The sequence below is a fragment of the Monodelphis domestica genome, chromosome 2 (genome assembly GCF_027887165.1).
Source record: "Monodelphis domestica isolate mMonDom1 chromosome 2, mMonDom1.pri, whole genome shotgun sequence".
NCBI lineage: Eukaryota > Metazoa > Chordata > Mammalia > Didelphimorphia > Didelphidae > Monodelphis > Monodelphis domestica.
Genome location: NC_077228.1, coordinates 191,753,408 through 191,770,945, shown reverse-complemented (window position 1 = coordinate 191,770,945; position 17,538 = coordinate 191,753,408). Strand labels below are relative to the sequence as shown.

Below are 17,538 nucleotides of genomic sequence, written 5' to 3'. Positions count from 1 at the left end.
ATTATACTCATGGCAGACACACAAGCAGAGCTCCACTTTAACTACTCTTTTCCCTGGGCTGGCATAATTTGTGTTTATACAACTATCTCAACAATATTCCCACCAATATGGCATCTCAATTTGGTAACTTTTTTCTTTTTCTTTTCTTTTCTTTTCTTTTCTTTTTTTTTTTTTTTGCTGCTACAGCTCACAAGAGGACTGCAGCCAGCATTGTAACACTCAATTGGAATCAACTTGCTGATGTTATGGAAAAGAATGCTGAAACATCTGTTTGCTTCATCTGCTTCAAAACCAGAAATACAAACTCAGAGGTATTTATTACTGAAACTTGAATAGAATACTCTAGGGTGTCACTGCTCTAAAGAGAACTTTGATTTTGAGTCAGACAGCTGATTGGACAGCAAGATGTTAGGTGACTTGATAGTTGCAAAATGCAGGCTATTGAATTTACTTGCTTTTTAGATTGAAATCTGAGGGAGAGCAAACACCCACAGACTACTGGCCTCCAGAACTATTGCAGGTTCTTGACTATGTTGGCCTTCAACTATCCTTTGTTGAAAGGTAGAGGTACTCTCACAGTTTCAGCAATAGAAAGTAACTTCAGAAATAGTCTAGTCCAACCCTTTCATTTTCTAGAAGGGGAAACTGAAGCCAAGGTCACATAGAGAGGAGGATTCAAACCTTTAACTTTTGACTCCAGTTCCTCATGACTCTGGGGATGCATGTCAGCATCATTATTCCCATTTTGTAGATTATAACTGTGCTTTAAGGTTAATAAAGGGGACGGGAATAAATATTGACATAACACTCTACCAAGCTATTTATATTCTTATTTGACCCTCACAACAGTTCTGTGAAGTAAGTGCTGTTATCTCCATTTTAGAATCAAGGAAACTGACTTGCCCAGGGTCACAAATGTCTCAGGTGACATTTGAACTCAGAACTTCCAGATGCTAGGGCCCATTGCTCTATTGATTGATAACTCTCTACAAAGCTGAGGAACTGAAGGAAACATATAAAGCTGCTTAATCAAAAAGAATAAGGAGTTAGACCAAAGGCTTATGAATGTCTGGTCTTCTGAGCTGGACTAAAGACAGATATTTTAATTGTTTTCCTTTTAAAACATTTTAAATGACATTTTGTGGTGGTTTTAAATTAAAAATACTGATTTTAGTTTTAGCCATCAAAGCAAACTAGATCCTAAAACTTAAAGCAAAAGCCTTTCAAAGACTTACAAAATAGGAAAAAATCCTTTTTCATTAAATACACATCAAAATTTCTTTATGACAAAATTGGCAGCAACACTTCTTAGTCCCATCCAATGACCCAATTATTTTAAGCAACATTTGATGCAAATTCCAGTACAATCAACAAATGTGACTAGCTCATTGTAATAGGACTTGACCAACAGAAAGTTGTGCTATTTCCCCCCAAATAAAGCTTGTTTTACTGTGAAGATTAAATTCACAAACCTAGTAGCAACATTACACTAAACTCACTAGTCATGCCATTATACATTATAAATGTTAAATTTATACCTCGGAATGTGCTCAATTAAAAAAAAAACAAACCAAAATGTGTTGACTTCTAAAGTTTTTAAAAAATTACTTTGAAAAAGGGTTCTGTAAAGTCATTTGATCCCATTTCCAACAAAGCAAATAATCCACTACCCAGACGTTTGTTGTTCATTAACAAGTGACTGTTGAAAATCATTTTGGAATTATATAAGTTGTGCTGGAAACTTCTACTTTTGTCACTCTAATTCTATCTATAGTGTTAGTAATTACTAATGAAGGATGGGAAATAGTATGGGAATGCTTAGTGGATTTCAGGGTCATCTTTTTCAAAAGTTATAGGGCCAAGTTCATGGTCTTCATTCTGGTTCTATAGTGTATTGTGTATTCTGAGTTTAAACTTCAGAATCAGATTGATAAAAGGAAAGGTTGAACTTAAATATAATAAAGTGAGAAGGTAAAGTATACTAACTTAAAACATCTTCCCCAAATTAGTGGTGCTTCTGATCAATTTCAATTCACTGTTTTAGACTCAATAATATTCTCCTGTGGCAACCTATTAGAAATTGTTAAAATGACAATTAAAATCATCATAATTCATTTGAAGTGAGTTTCAAACTATTTGCTTTCCAATTGTTTGCATGAGAGAAGCAATACACCATATGATATGGCATCCCTTAGGCATAGGAAGGTAATGTCCTTCTAAAGTATGATTCAGCTTGAACAGAAGACAGTTGATCTAAACTGTCATCTTGGGGCAGAGTTACCTATATAAGCAATACAATTGATATAGTATACAGTATAATTGGATATATTCCATCCTGGCTAAATTGCATATTTGTGTTCTAATAAGGGCTGCTTAACTTTGCAAACTTGCTTTGTCCTCTTATCTGATTTTGCTCTATAGCTGTTATCCTGGTTCTGACAAAAGCATGCATTCTAGTCAAGTGAGATATACGTCAGATGTGCAATGCCTATGCTATTTTCTGTTTGTATAGGGAAAGGGTGGGGTGGAAGTTCTCTTCCCATTACAGGCAGTTGACTCCATTACTTTAAATATAGCCAAAGAGATTATTTTTTCCCACATATACATGCTATGGGGACCTATTTCAAAATATTAAAAGCCCTGGAATTTTTAAAGATTATATCTCTTAATTACCAATTAGTATTTAAAATACTCATGCATGAAAGATATAAGTACTTGAACCATCATATATCAGAAATAAGTTTTGAACTTGACATTTTAAAATGGGAAATTACAAATTTAAATCCAGCAATCTACACTGGTCTTAGTCTAACATTTTCCTCATTTATCCTGAACTATAGAATCTCTTAAATATGCATTTCCAATACCAGGTCACAGAATACCCAAGTTAAATAGTGACTGAAATCTTTGGCATTGTTGTTGCTACAGTTGCTACAGTAAATAAATCATTGTAGGTAAAAGAATCCTAAAGGCCTATTAAATCATCATTCAATCAACCAAAATAGGGTCTCCATGCAAAAGACTCAGAACTAAGACTAAGGTCACAAAAATATATTTGAATTCTTTCAAAGGTTCACAATTTAAGCTGAGTTTTAAAAGTATTTTTCTTAAGCTACCTTTACTATTATAAAGAAACATTTTCTAAAATATACTAGGCATGTACTTTTTTTTAAAACCCTCCCCTCAATAAGTAGAAAGGAAATGAGAAGGGGATCTTTTTTTATTCTCCACCTGTACAGAATTCTATTTTCCAAAAATAATTTTTATATTTTTGAGAAACTTATTTGGAAAAACACCAAACTCAGACCAATTTCCTAAATTTTCTTGGAAGGGCTTTTAAAAGGAAAATTTGAATCTAATTCTTCTTATTTAGGTTCCAAGTATGTGTAAAAGTTAACTAAGTTTAGAACATTTTTATATTAAAATTTTTTAAAAAACACAAAATCTTCTCAAAATATGTACTATCATACTTAAATATAAATATTAAGTATCCATAAACCCTAACATTGCTTTAAAATTTTTAAAGCCACATGTATTAAAAAGCCACTCAAGCATTAACTGAGTGTCATTTTCAGAATCAGGATTAATGGATTAACTTGCACTATTATTTCTAGTGGATCTGACTTCCTTCAAAGCCAATTTAACCTAACTATGGATCTCTAGAAGGGACTGGTATTTCCATTGATTAACATGCTTATTCCCATATTGCTACTGAACCACTGTGATCACAAAATAACACAACTGATAGTGTTGGCAGACCATCTCTGCCTGTTCCACTTACTATTCCAATACTTCATCATAACCTCATTCTGTCCATTTCAGGACAAAGATCTCACCATGGTGCTGATGGAACAGCTCTTACTTCCAGCACTTTTTTCAGAAAACAAACTTTTAACACTAAACTGTATAGCTAATTAACAAAGGGCTTTTGTAGAAATGTGTCCAAAGAACTAACATGAGACCAAATTTATTTCACTGGCAAGCCAGACAATGTTTCTTACAAACAAGTTACCAGGAAAATGTGGTATTTCAATTTAATGGATTTTTCACCCCATAACTGTTTGTCCCCAAGAACATTCCCAAAAACCTTGTCAATCAACAGAACCTATAGTACTATCAGATAAGAGCCTTTATCAATAATACCTCCAACCAATAAATATATTTCCAAGTGAAATCAATATAAAAACTTACTTTTGGGAAATTGACAATAAAACTGGAAGTTTCAGCAGCTTTCAAGAGTTTGATTTAATAAATCCTTTAGTCCCATTGGACCTTGTCTAGTAACTGTAAAATGTCATTTTAAAAACAAATCAACTTTAATAAAAATGAAGCTTTAAGTCAGTTGTTTTGGTTCCTAAGCTATGATTCCTTCATGCTGATATCATTGATCTCACTTCCTTAGGATAGCTAATTTCATTTGGAAGTGAATTAAAAGTTTATCACTTAAATCTTTCCTGGATAGGTCAGGTTATATTTTACTTCAACACTATTTTGAATCTTCTTCATCTAAACTCAGAAGTTCAGAGCCTCATTTCCACATTCTCCACTGAGGTAGGTGGGGAAATGAGGTGGAAGATCTAGATCAATAAAGTTGGTATACGGGCAGTTGTGCCTAGAAAATGTATGAAAAAGAAAAGCTATCCCAAGTAGTTAATCTAGCTATGTGCTTCAACAGGCCCATTTCATTTTTGGATAGCAAGGTACAACTGTGTGGTACACCAATCACCTTTCGTCATTCCTTTGTGATACAATGAGTCAGTCCTTTCTGCATCATTAGCATTTACAACATAATAACTGCAGAGCTCAGATCTTTAGCACAACAGTAAAAACAAAGACCACGGTGGGGATTTAATTTTAAAGAATTTTAATACAAACTTAATATAAACTATTTCAGTCCCTCAACATGTAAGACACTGACTCAAAATACTTTTATACCGTTTTCTTCAAGTATTGCACAATATAGGTACAAAATTAATATTTACGATTACATTTTCTTCCATAATATATAGCAAAAATCTTTAAACTTTTAACAGAAAATACAATTTGTTTTTTTTTTGAAAAAGCAAATATTCGTACATTTTAATTCCACCACTAAGGAATATCCTGTACACAATTTTTAGAATAGTTGATGTCTTTAAGATGGATATTTTACAATTTCAGTAAAAAAAAATACAACATGAAGCTGCTCCAGCTGTCACAGATCACTGTAGTAAAAAGATATAAATGCAATACCATGTCATAGAAACAATATATATACTCTGATATTTTACAAACTTTGTACTAAATTAAATTATACAATTAGAAAAGACCAATAAACCCACTTATTAGTGCCAATTTTTTATAAAAAAAATTAGCATGTCCTTGCTATATCTTAAATACTGTAAGAGGCCATATTTGAGAGTATACTTTAAAATGTACAGTCAGTATAAAATAACTTTGTGCTTGGTTGGCAAATGAAAAATGATGCATGTTGTGTTTATGTAACCAAGCTTGAATGACTCCATACTATAAGCTTTTAAAAAAAATCTCAAGGGGGTGAAAAAAAGTGCCCCCTTGGGCACGTGCATTTCAACTTGTACAATAACATTTCTTTTTTTCTTTTTTTCTTTTTTTAGTTAGCCATAACTGGCTGGAATTGCTGGTTAGAATACTGCATGTTATTTAAGCTAAAATTCAAGCCATCCACAAAAGACTTCTCGTTGAGGCCTCCATAGGCCGCAAACATATCAAAGGCATTACTGTATTGGAGAGGACTGAGGTTAAGGGGGCTGTCACCTGGGAACATTCCATTGTTACTACCTTGACCCTGCATATTAGGGAAAATAAACTCCTTTGCATTAGGAGAGAGAGCAGAAGTCTTCTGCTGTTGCTGCTGCTGCTGCTGTGATGGCTGTTGTTGTTGTTGTTGCTGCTGCTGCTGCTGCTGCTGCTGCTGCTGTTGCTGCTGTGGCTGCTGCTGGCCACCCAGGCCAAGCCCATAGAGAGAGTGCATTGAGGAAGAAATGGCTTTCTGCTTCAAGAGGTCATTCACATTCAAGCCGAGGTTGGTGGGAGAAGTGCGTGCAACCTTGTTGCTGCGGCCACTATTTTTCATTTTGGTCGAGCCAAACTTGGTGGCAGCAAAAGTGGCAGTGGTGAAGGTTAAAGGCTGAGTAGAACGGGGCATGAAAGTAGGACTTACAGCAGCAGAGTGACCAAAAGGAGGAGATGGAGAGCTGGACACTGATGAAGCTGGGTCACTTATCGGCATAAACACCTGGGCCTCTGGATTAAAGCTGTTTTTGATCTCCTTATCCAACTCGCATCCATTTTCATTATTATCATCCACATAAAGCACCTTCACTGGTCCCTTTTCACCAATTTGGTATGAAACCTCAAATGGGTCGATCCAAACACTCAGATCCTGGGGCAGGTTTCCACGAACATCATCAATGTCCAAACCACTTTCTTTGGATGCTTGTTCAATCACTGGGTCCACTTTATCCCCTATATGTATACATCTAAACCCTGATCCTTTGTATGGCTTTTCTGGATACCAGTGCCCTTCATATTTCTTTTTAAGAAGTCTTTCGAGCTCTTCACCAAAAATGTTGACTCGTCGCCTGGGAAGCTTATTGTACAAATACGAAATAATAAAATTTAGTGCTACTTGGATTTCAAGCTGCATAGCTGCTATACCACAAGGTTAAGTTTGTATTTCAACCCCCCCTCAAAAAAAAAGTTCAGTTTGTGGCAAAGAAACAAAATTTCATTCAAAGTGCTGGTACTAGTAGATTATTATCCTTCACCTTGAGCAGTCTTGTTCCTTAAAGAAAAAAACAAAAGCAAACATAGCCAAATAAGGAAAGTATAAGATAAATCCCTAAAGACCACTCCTTACCCCTCAACAAGAAAGCATTTTACTTTTGAAAAATGGGGCAAAATTGCTTATGAAGCAGTCAACATAAAGGAATATGCACACTCAGAAACAGTCTTAATAGTAAAACTTAAGGCTTACACTTTGAGAACACACACTTAAATTGCAATTAAAAAAAAAGATAATGCTAAGTAATAACTGCAGCTTTGCCAGGTCTGATCACAAATTCTTACTTCAACTAATTCATAAAATTGGATCACACAAATTTTATAACATCTTAGATTTACTATTAATAAATCTAAGAATAATTTGGTTTTGAATGTTAATTTGGTAGTCAAATGCCTTAAAAAAAAAAGTCAAATGCCTCTCATTAACTGCCATTTCTTCCCATTTGGAGACTTCAACTGGACATTTTAAACTTTTAGCTTTAGGTAGATGTGATTCTGGGAAGTAGTCTCATACAGTATGCCAGGATTATCCCTTCTTCCTGTCTTCAGAACTTTCATTAAAAAATGTTTTACTGGAAACAGCTCAGCATATGGTCTGTGAATTAGCTTTAGAGAAGTTGGTCATAATGTTTCCATTTCTATCTACTAACTTAAAAGATCTAGTTATATTTTAGCCCATTGGCATATACTGTTTAACTGTTTTAATATTAACCATTTAGAAATCTGACACTCTTAAGTCTCATTTTTACTTTAAAAAATTTCAATTCAATACTGTACTGATAAAATAAAAGCATAGGCTATATTAAAAACAAATAAAATGTACTATTTGGTAGAATTTTCTAATCAGTTGCCGTTTTATAAACATACTAAAGCCAAGAAATAGGTAACAAATCTAACCTGTACTTTTTGTTTCTCTGTGAATTAAAAAACAAACAAACTTCAAAATTCAGAAAATAAATCCTTATAAGTGACTCACTGGCAAAAGAAAGATAAATTTCAAAATTCCATTGATTGTTCTGTTTTAACGAGGAGTGTTTCTCGAGTTTTAGCCAGATTTTTAAAAGCTACCACCCTCCCCACCTAATGATAAGAGAAAAGCCAAAGAGGCTGAACGATAAGGCCAGTCGACCTTTAAACGATTGCTGGATCAGCACTGGGTGGGGATAAGAAAAGATCAAGGGCAAACAGAAGATATTTACAAAGGGGAGCGATGTGGTCCAGTCAGGCGGTTTTCCGAGGACCTTTAAAAAAGGCGGTGGAGAGTAAGAGACCAGTTCCATTTCTCCACAGCCAGGGTGACAAAGGGCATGGAATCATGCCCGGCTCCCCCTCAAACTCTCCGTACTTGCCGAGCCACCAGTTCGGACCTCCGGGCGCAGCTGAGGACACTCAGCCATTGGAAGGAAACGGGCGGCCTGGGGCCAAGAAGTAAATTCGGGCCGGCAGGGCTTTTAAAGCCGAGACTCTGGAGGGGGACCCATAGAAAGAGTGAAGGCGAGGGGAAAAGGTAGTTTAAAAGCCAAGCTGGGAGCGGAGTTTGAGGAATTACATAAACAGCCGGTTGGGTCTCATTAGATTTCTGCTCACAAGCCCCGGGGCCCGGGCTCCTCCAGCAGCAGCAGCGCTGGGGGGGGAGGGGGGAAGAGGTAGGGTGCGGAGGAAGGGGGTGGGGGGGTGGGGGAAGAAGGTCCCGGGAGGAGGAGGCGGCCCGGCCGCCAGGCTGACCCCAGACCGGGCCCGCAGCCCAAGGGCCCCGGGCCCCCAGTGCCTCCCTCCCCTCCCTTTCAGTCACCTCCGTAACCTGACCCGGCCTCCGCCCCTCCCCTCAGGGAGGCTCCTGGGTCTCCGCCAGACCCCGGGGGAGTCCCGGGGTCTCCTCAGTTGGTCGCCCTTCGCTGACTCGCCGGGGCTGGCGCTGCAGCCCCTTCACCCGCAGTCAGTCAGTCAGTCAGTCTTGGGGGGACGCTCTGTCCTCGGCCCCGCGCGGCCGTCGGTCAGTCAGTCAAGCCTCGCCGGGCCTCTAGCCACGGAGAGCGGACAGCCTAGGCTGAGCGCCGGCCCCGCGATACTTACTGGCTGCTCCGGAGCTGCTTCCACAACAGACCGGGCCGCAGGGCGGGGGCGGGATGGAGGATGGCGCGGGGTGGGGAGTGAGGGGCCCGGCTGAGTGCAAGAAACAACGAACCCGGGGCTGGACCACGGAAACGTGTCGCGACTCCTTCGAGGTCGGGGGAGGCGGCGGCAGGGGCGGGGGGGAGTCCGGTGAAGTGCGGTCTCTTTCCCCCCAGTACACACTCGGATGCCCCGGCCCAGCTTTCTCCCCGATGTCTGCCCGCTCCGCCCCGGGCCAGAGCTCCGCTCCTTCTGCTGCGGCGCGCGCCCCGCCTCTCGTTTTATAGCCGCCCCGCCCCTTTCCCTCCCCGCCCCTCCCCGCCCCTCCTCTCCCTCCGTCCACGGGAGGCGCGCACCCGCGCGCCCGCCTGGCGAGCGTCACTCCGCTCTAGACTTCGTAGCCATTCCCCGCCCCGAAACCTCACAACCCCTTGGGCTAGCGCTCCTCACTCCACCCCTGCCCTGCCCCCTCCCGCCATTGGTCAGGTCCCACCTGCCAATCGGACTCCGTAAGAGGAGCACCGAGGAGATAGGGAGGGTGGGGTTGGGGTGAGGGAGGGAGGAGGCGAGGGCACGCCCCATGGTGCTCAGGGTTTGGCCAATGAGCCGACGCTCTGGACTGAACGGGGGCGGGGCGAGGAGGGATTTTGAAGCGGGATTGGGCAGAAGGAGTGCCAGTGAGGCTGAGAAGTTGGGAAGGGGGGCGGGGTGGGACCAGACCAGCTGAGTTGAGGGTGAAAGCGAACAAGATTGGGGGTGGGTGGGTGGGGGAAGGGGGGGGGGATGTAGGGGAGTAGGATTGAGAAGTAGATGAAGAAACCGCTGGGGAGTAAAAGGGGCTGGAGTGAGAAGAGGAGGAGGAATTAGAGGCTGGAAAATACCCAACACCTGTGGGACTGAGTCTAGTTTAGGAAAATCCCATCCCAAGAGGAACTGCCCTCAGTTAAGAGGGCAAACGTTAAGAAAGACCAGAGGTGGAACCCATCCATGTACCAGGGACCCTTGCACGCAATTGTATTAATGATTAATCCCCCCACAGAGAGCTGAAACAACTGCCACCCGGAGGGAAGGGAGCAACTGCAGAATCCAAACCTGCTGGGGTGGGGGTGGGGAGAGGGGCCACCCAACTGACCCCACCTCCCACACCTCGTGGCAGTTAAACTGCCTCCTGCTTCCCACCTCCAGCAGCCCGTCTCCTCCTAGCAACCCCATGAGTGGAAGCATTGCTTGGGATGACTTTGGCCTTGGGGATGAACGGAGGACATTTCTTTTTCAAATATATCAAACCCAGCCCGCCAGCACTCAAGAAATGGGGACTCCGAGTGCTGTTCTGCTGAATGGTCTGTCTGAGTATTTCTACAAGCACAATATTTGACATGTCTTTTTTGCCTCTGTGCCCATAATAAACATATGGTATCGCCTTGTCATGCCCTGTATTGTATTAACAGCCTGTTCCTTTAAGACCTTTTTCAGTTGAAGTGTGTAAGGGGGAAAAAATGGGGAGGAGAAAAAGTGAGTGATTGGAAGGGGTGAGGGTAAACAGGGAGGTGGGTCTTCTCCACAACCTGCAGCAGAGAAATGTATGAAGTTACAGTGGGCGTGGAACTGCACTCCCCCCTCCCTGCTAAAAATATTACTCACAGGTAGCAACGATGTCTGATTGGCCACACTTTCCCCTTAGCAACCAGGCAATTGGTTGTTTGGTATCTGGGAGGAATACGTCAAACTCCAATTTGGAAAAGGGAAGAGAAAAGAAATGGAAAGGGGGGGGGGGAGAGACACAAGGAAGGAGGGGAGGGAGCATCGAGCACAAGGGAGAAGGGAGGAAGCAGCGGGGAGAAGGGAGGAGCACAAGGAAGAAGAGAGGGAGGAGGAGGAGAAGGGAGGAGGGTACCAGGAAGCATAAGAAGAGAGGAGGAGCGGGCACAAGGGAGAAGAGAAAGAAGGGGGGAGAAGCAGGCACAAGGGTGGAGAAGTGGGAAGAATGGAAGGGAGGGCACTAGGAAGGAGAAAAGAGAAGAAAAGGAGAGGCGGAGGGAAAAAAGATGGGGGACAGGGAGGCGGAAGAAAGGGGACACTGGGGAGGAGAAAAAGGGGGAGAAAGGAGAGGGGGGAAGAGAGGAGACAGTGCGAGAGCCTGGAGGGAGTCGAGCAATGAATGAAAACATCCATCTTTCTAAATTCTCCTCTGGATCCCTTTCCAAAGCATTTAAGGGGCCACGGGTGAAAAGCCACACAAGCCACAGGGCCACCTTCCCCTAGAAACTTCCATGAGCACCCATCCAGCTTGTTACAAGGAAGTTAGACAAACAACCAACAACCCACAAGTTGTGAGTGCTGAGAACAGGCATGACGACTGTTGCTGGATCTTCAAGGCAACAACTCACTTAACGAGTCAAACTCGGAGGCTTTTAATTCCACAGATATAAAGTCTGAACTGAGTATTCTCTCTTCCCCCCACCCCCACCCCCACCCCTTCTTTCCTCGTTATTTTTTTTAGAAGGTGTGTTGCCAGGACGGATACATGGAAGAATATTTTCTTCTAAAGCTGAGTGTGTGTGTGGGTGTGGGGAAAGGGTGTGTGTGGAATGGGGGTGGTGGTCAGATGACTGATTTAATATTCAGTGCTTAGATTCCTAAAAAGACAGGCATATATATGCACACACATCTATTTTTTGTCCGGACCTGTGATTTCATTGGCGTAGGCAGCTCCCAGTACAGCAGCTTTGGCGTCTTACAGTTGCCTGGGACACTGAGTTAAGCGACTTGTTCAGGGTCCCACAGCGAATAGGTGTTAGATCACTCGGACCCGCTAGGACGATGCAGCTCCATCCACACACTGAGTGGCTCTTCTCTAATGTATAACATTTTGCTATAGAGTTAAGAACTGGACCTTTGATTTCATTAGTATAGAGAAGTCCCAGGTGAGGAAATTCTACTAAAGCATGTTGGCACCTCCTCTGCAAATTATTGTTTTGGGGAACTGCCTAGGAAACAGGTTTAAGTAAACTTGCATAGTCACATAGAATGTCAGAGACAGGACTTGAACCCAGGTCTTCCTAATTCTTTCTAATGAAGGTAGTAGCTTCCACATAGGGAGTTCCCTATCTATGCAGATGAAATAAATGAAAAAGCATTTTTATTTTTTAAATCCCTACTTTCTGTCTTACTATGAATTCTAAGACAGAAGAGTGGTAAAGGCTAGGCAATTGAGGTTAAGTGACTTACCCAGGGTCACAAAGATTTGAACCCAGGTCCTCCTGACTCCAGGTCTGGCACTCTATATGGTGCTCCCTAACTGCCCCATGAGAAAGCATTTAAGTACTTACTATGTCCCAGGTAGTCTGCTAAGCTCCAGAGATTTAGATACAAGTAAGGAAAAGAGTCCCCCCCCCCCCAAAGCCTACATTTAACTAGGGTAAGACATCATTTAAAAGGGAGACAACTCTCCATCTACTGCATCTGGGTTGCTTCTAGGTTTCCATATATGCATCCTGAAAGGTCCTGATTCTCAATTTCTGGGTTTAATGCTATTGAAAACTTCCCTCAGATTGTCAAGTGTAAAGTTTTTGGTTGTAAAAAAAATATGACATTCCCACTGTTAAATTGTCCCAGAAATTATATGTTCACAAAAGGAGGAATAAGCATTTATTAACCTACTATGTGCCAGGCCCTTTACAAATACTTTGATTCTCACAATAATCCTGGGAAGATCAGTACTGATATTATCTCCATTTTTACAGTTAAGGAAACTGAGGCAAACAGAAGTTAACTGACTTTGTTAGTGTCACACAGCTAGTAAATGCCTAAAGGTGGATTGGCACTCAGGCCTTCAGGATTCAGGCTTAATGTTCCCTCCACAAGGCTACTCAGCTGCCTCTAGTCATGTAAGACTGAAAGATTTTTGGAATTTGCCATTGAATTCTTCCCAAGAATACTGCTCTACAGGAGAGAGGAAGTGTGGCCCCCAGGGTAGAAAGGGCTGAGTGTAGAGATGAGATCCTGTGTTCAAATCCTGTCCTTATCCTTCCCTACTTGTGAGTCCTTGGGTGAGTCATTTTCTTTCTCCAGGCCTCAGTTTCCTCATCTATGAAAAACAAGTACAGTAGATGACTTCTAAGATCCCTACTAATTCTATACCTATGATGTTGCTCATTTTCCAGAAACATTCATTATTTGTCAAATATCAATAAAGATAAGATTACAAATTAAGTAATCACTTAAGATCTTTATCAAGAAAGATTGTATGTCATCAAGGATGGGGGGGGGCAGCCTTGGGAGTTTTGAGTTCTGCCTATGATCTGTGGGCAAGTCACTTGAAACTTAGTTCCCCAGACAACTCTTTAAGACTATAAATGGCAGAGATACCTCTCTGCATTGGTGAAGGTAGCTTCCACACAGAGAATTCCCTATTTTGTTGTTCAGGTTGTTGGTCAGCTGTGTTTGACTTGGGTTTTTCTTGGCAAAGATACTGGAATATCATTTGATAGATGAAGAAACAGAGGCAAACAGAGTGAAGTGACTTGCCCAAAGTCACACAGCTAGTACGTGTCTGAAGCCAGATTTGAACTCAGGAAGATGAGATTTCCTGACTCCAGATCTGGTGCTCTATCCATTGTGCCATCTAGCTGCATTGATTAATCACCTACTATGTGCCAGGTAATTAGTTAAGCTCTATAATCCTTGCCCTCGAGGAGCCTACATTCCAGGAGAAGGCAATCACTTGGAGGGAAGTCAAAGCTGGAAGGGCAGCAGCAAGGCTTGGAAATGGCCAGAAGTGGCATGGCAGCCTCATTCCAGACAAGACAAGCTGAGGGCTCACTCATGAGAACTCAAGGTTCCAGGAGCAGAAGCTGGAAGATCAGAGTGTAGGCAGCATGGTTTGGAAATTACTAGAAATCACATGTCTGCCCCCATTAAAAAAAAATCAAGGTTATAAAGTCCTTAAAGGAAAGACATTTTCCCCCCACCCCTCTGGTCTGTAATATGTTTAGTATTACACCACTCACCAGGTAGGTACTAGTTAAGTGGGAGCTGATTCATAGAATTATAGTCAGCCAGCAAGCATTTATTAGGTGCTTAGCTATGTGGCAGGCAAGTTAGATGGATCATCATGTAGGCCAACCCTTTCATTTTACAGGTGAACAAACTGAGACCCAGAGAAGTTGGTTGGTTTCCTGAGGTCACACAGAATTTGAACCCAGGTCAGTAAGTCAGTTGATAAGCATTCATTAAGCCCCCTCTTATGTTCCAGGCAACATGCTAAGGGTTGACTCCAATGTACTTTCTTTTCTTTTTAAAAACCTAACTGTCTGACTTGGATCTGATACTAAGCATCAAATCTAAGACAGAAGAGCAGTAACAGGTGGATGGTTGGGGTTAAGTGACTTGCTTAGGGTCACACAGCTAAAACATATTGGAGGTCAAATTTGAACCCAGGTCCTCCTGACACCAGGCTGGACACTCTATCCACTGTGCTATCTAGTTCCAATATACTTTCCAGTCCACTATGCTGTGATTAGCATAATTTTTAAAATAAAAAAAATTCAATGGTTTACAAACATTTAGTTATAAAAATTTTTAAATACTATCCTCTCCCCATCCCATGCCCATTGCCCAATTCAATGTACTATCAGTGGTCCAACAAATCTGGGAAACAATTTTGGAATTAATTAAAAAAAAAGTCACCAAACTGTTCATACCCTTTGAATAATTACTGAGCATATTTCCCATATATACTAGAAAAACCATAGCAATACTTTGAAAAATATTTTCTTTTATTTTAGCATCATATTTATAAGGTTCAAATAATCCCTTCCCTTCCTTCACCCATTGAGCTATTCCTTATAACAAAGATTAAAAAAGGGGAGAAAAAAATTCAGCAAAGCCAGTTAAAACATCAACCAGTTATGATAGTACACACAATATTTCACATCCATAATCATCCACCTTTGCAAAGAGAAGGAAGTACATTTTCTCACCTCTTCTCTGGGTGGGGCTAAGTTTGGTCATTATAATTACATAGGGGGTTTGGGGTTGTTTACATTGCTGTAGTCATTCTACATAGGATTTTCCATGTTCTGCACAACTCATTTTATATCTCTCTCCAGCCATCTCTTAATTCTTCATAGTCATTGTTTTATATGGTTTATGTGACACTATTCTACTATATGCATATACCATAATTTGTTCAAACGTTTCCCCAGTCACTGGGCACCAACTTTGTTTCGATTTCTTGGACACCTCAAATGTGCTGCTGTGGATAGTTTGGTATATGTTGTACCTTTCTTTCTGTTTGACATTTTGGGGGTGTATGAGAAGCCACTGGCTCTCCGAGTCAAAGATTATGGCCATTTTTTAGCCTAATTACAAATTGCTTTCCAAAATGGTTGGATCAATTTATAGTTCCTTTAACTATGAGCAGGGCTGTCTTTCCACAGGCTTTCTGACTGACTAGTTTCATCTTTTGTCATCTTTGGCCAAACTAAACTAAACCACCTGATGAGACTGAGGTACTGTCTTAAAGTTAAAAAGCCATTTTTTTTAATGTTAGCCAAAAGTTAGAAACATAGGAAACAACCGTCAATTGGGGAATCATCAAACAAATTGTTTTAAGTGTACCAGGAGAAACAATAGCTACATGGAATTCAGAGAAATGAGAAGATTTGTATGAATTAATGCAGAGTGAATTGAGCAGAATCAGAACAACACAGGAGAACGCAGTAATATAGCAAAAACATTCAAAGATATTATACTCCCATTAATTGTAATGACCAATCTCAGTCCTAGAGAAAAGATGGTGAAACAAATCTCTTTCTCTCCATAAAATGTCACTTATGCAGTCAGATATGTTTGCTTTGTTGTTCAGTTGTGCTTAACTGTTTTCTCTTGTTCAAAATAGGGTTCAGTAGGGATGAGAAATTGAGGACAGTTTTATATTGGGAAATGAGTATAGTATAAAATGTAAACAAGACCTCAAATACTCATCAGCTTAAGTTATTTTGTTGGTTAAGGAGTTTCTTCCTTTAATGCTGACTACATCTCATCCGTGTCTGTCCATCCCATATGTCCACATGCTTCCATGTAAGGTCACCACCAAAACAGTCCTATCCAATGTGCTTTGTTTTGACAGCTCAAGGATTCCATTGGAGCAATCTGGCTTTCCACCTGACATCTTTTGCCCTCTCCATGTGACTAGACTATTTTCTCTTCCTAGAACAGTTTCCTAATGAAAATTTACTCCTATCCTTCCTTTTGTTTGTCATTGGTTATGTTATAGCTCGCTTCCTGCATCCTGTGAGCATTCCTGCTACCTTCTGTGTGCTAAAGCTTATTTTTAGTTATTTGAAGATGATTTTTAAAAATACATTGTATCTCAGTTCCATAAAACAATAGATAGGATGTTAGTAAAGAAAAAAATAGATCTTTGCTTTCATGAGAAACTTGATAAAGATGTTAAAAAATTTCCTGAAAGAAATTCGACCCACTATCTTCCTCCTTTTCAACCCTAGGTCTAAACCTATCTATACTGTCTGTCCCAGACATACATAATTATGGACAAGCCTATAAGATGTCCATTTATGAACATGTTGAAATGTATGTGGGAATCTAGATGATGTGTGGGGCAGCTAGATGACATAGTGAACAGAAAGCCAGGCCCGGAGTCAGCATTACCTGAGTTCAAATCTAGTCTTAGACATTTACTAGGTGTGTGATCCTGGGCAAGTCACTTCACCATTTGCTTCAATTTCCTCAACTATAAAATGGGGAAAATAAAAGCACCTGCCTTCCAGGATTATTGTGAAGATCAACTGTGATAATAGCTGTAAGAGCATTTAGCACAGTGTCTGGCAAAAAGCAAATGCTACATAAACATTAGCTGTTATTATTATTAACCCAGATGGTTTTTCCTCTGTGGTTTCCCAGGCCATATTCATGTAGTGATTACCTATTCCAAAAGATTCTATAGCATAATATCATCCACAAATGCATCAATAAAGCTAAATAAATAAACGTCAGACCCCAGATATATTTTTAAAAAATATTGTTCTGACCTTAAACTCCAAAAAGAGAGTATTTCCATATTCTCAGCATAATACAAAAAGGGGATTTTACATCAACATTTTATATCACTTGCTTTAAAAAAAAGGTATATAATAAACTCTACATGCTGCTTTCAAAGCTGTCTTATTTGTGTTTCCCTTTGAACTTCCTTTCACAATGGTTCTCCTTTCTGTGGTAGCTCTATTGTTAACCTTCTAACTTGCCTCCAATTAAAACTAAGAGAAAGAAAAGAAAAATCACTGCAACGAGTCAAAGCAAATCCACACAATGGCCATGCTCAAAAATGGCTTATCTCTTCATTTTGTACCCATCACTTCTCTGTCAGGATAGGTGACGCATGGCATCCTAGATCTTGGTGGAATAGGCAGATGAGAACTTGATCCAAAGCCTGGTAAGGCAGCTGAAGCAGGTGCTATGGAGTGCTTAGAGCTTGGTGAGGCATCACATTCACCAAGTTCATCCACTGCCTTTCAGGATGTTGCAGTTGTCCTGACTTTTGTCTTGTCACTAGATTTGGATGACTCTGGAAGAGAGAGTGAGGCTGATGATTTTGTGTAA

The 17,538-nt window shown here is 40.7% G+C and overlaps 1 protein-coding gene across 4 annotated transcripts in view; it reads right to left on the bottom strand.

The window, feature by feature from the left end:
* Window positions 1–4,847: 4,847 nt before the first annotated feature.
* Window positions 4,848–17,538, bottom strand: part of TOB1 (transducer of ERBB2, 1) — a 37,964-nt gene continuing 25,273 nt past the window's right edge. For 2 of the 4 annotated variants that reach the window (XM_056816601.1, XM_007481865.3), the window contains one exon: window positions 4,848–6,805. In XM_056816601.1, the coding sequence (XP_056672579.1) occupies window positions 5,612–6,667 (1,056 nt within the window). In that variant the 5' untranslated portion in view covers window positions 6,668–6,805 and the 3' untranslated portion in view covers window positions 4,848–5,611. Of the gene's footprint in view, window positions 6,806–7,780; window positions 7,979–8,877; window positions 9,016–17,538 lie in introns of those variants that run through there. The other 2 variants (XM_001364145.4, XM_056816602.1) reach the window with 2 other exon arrangements.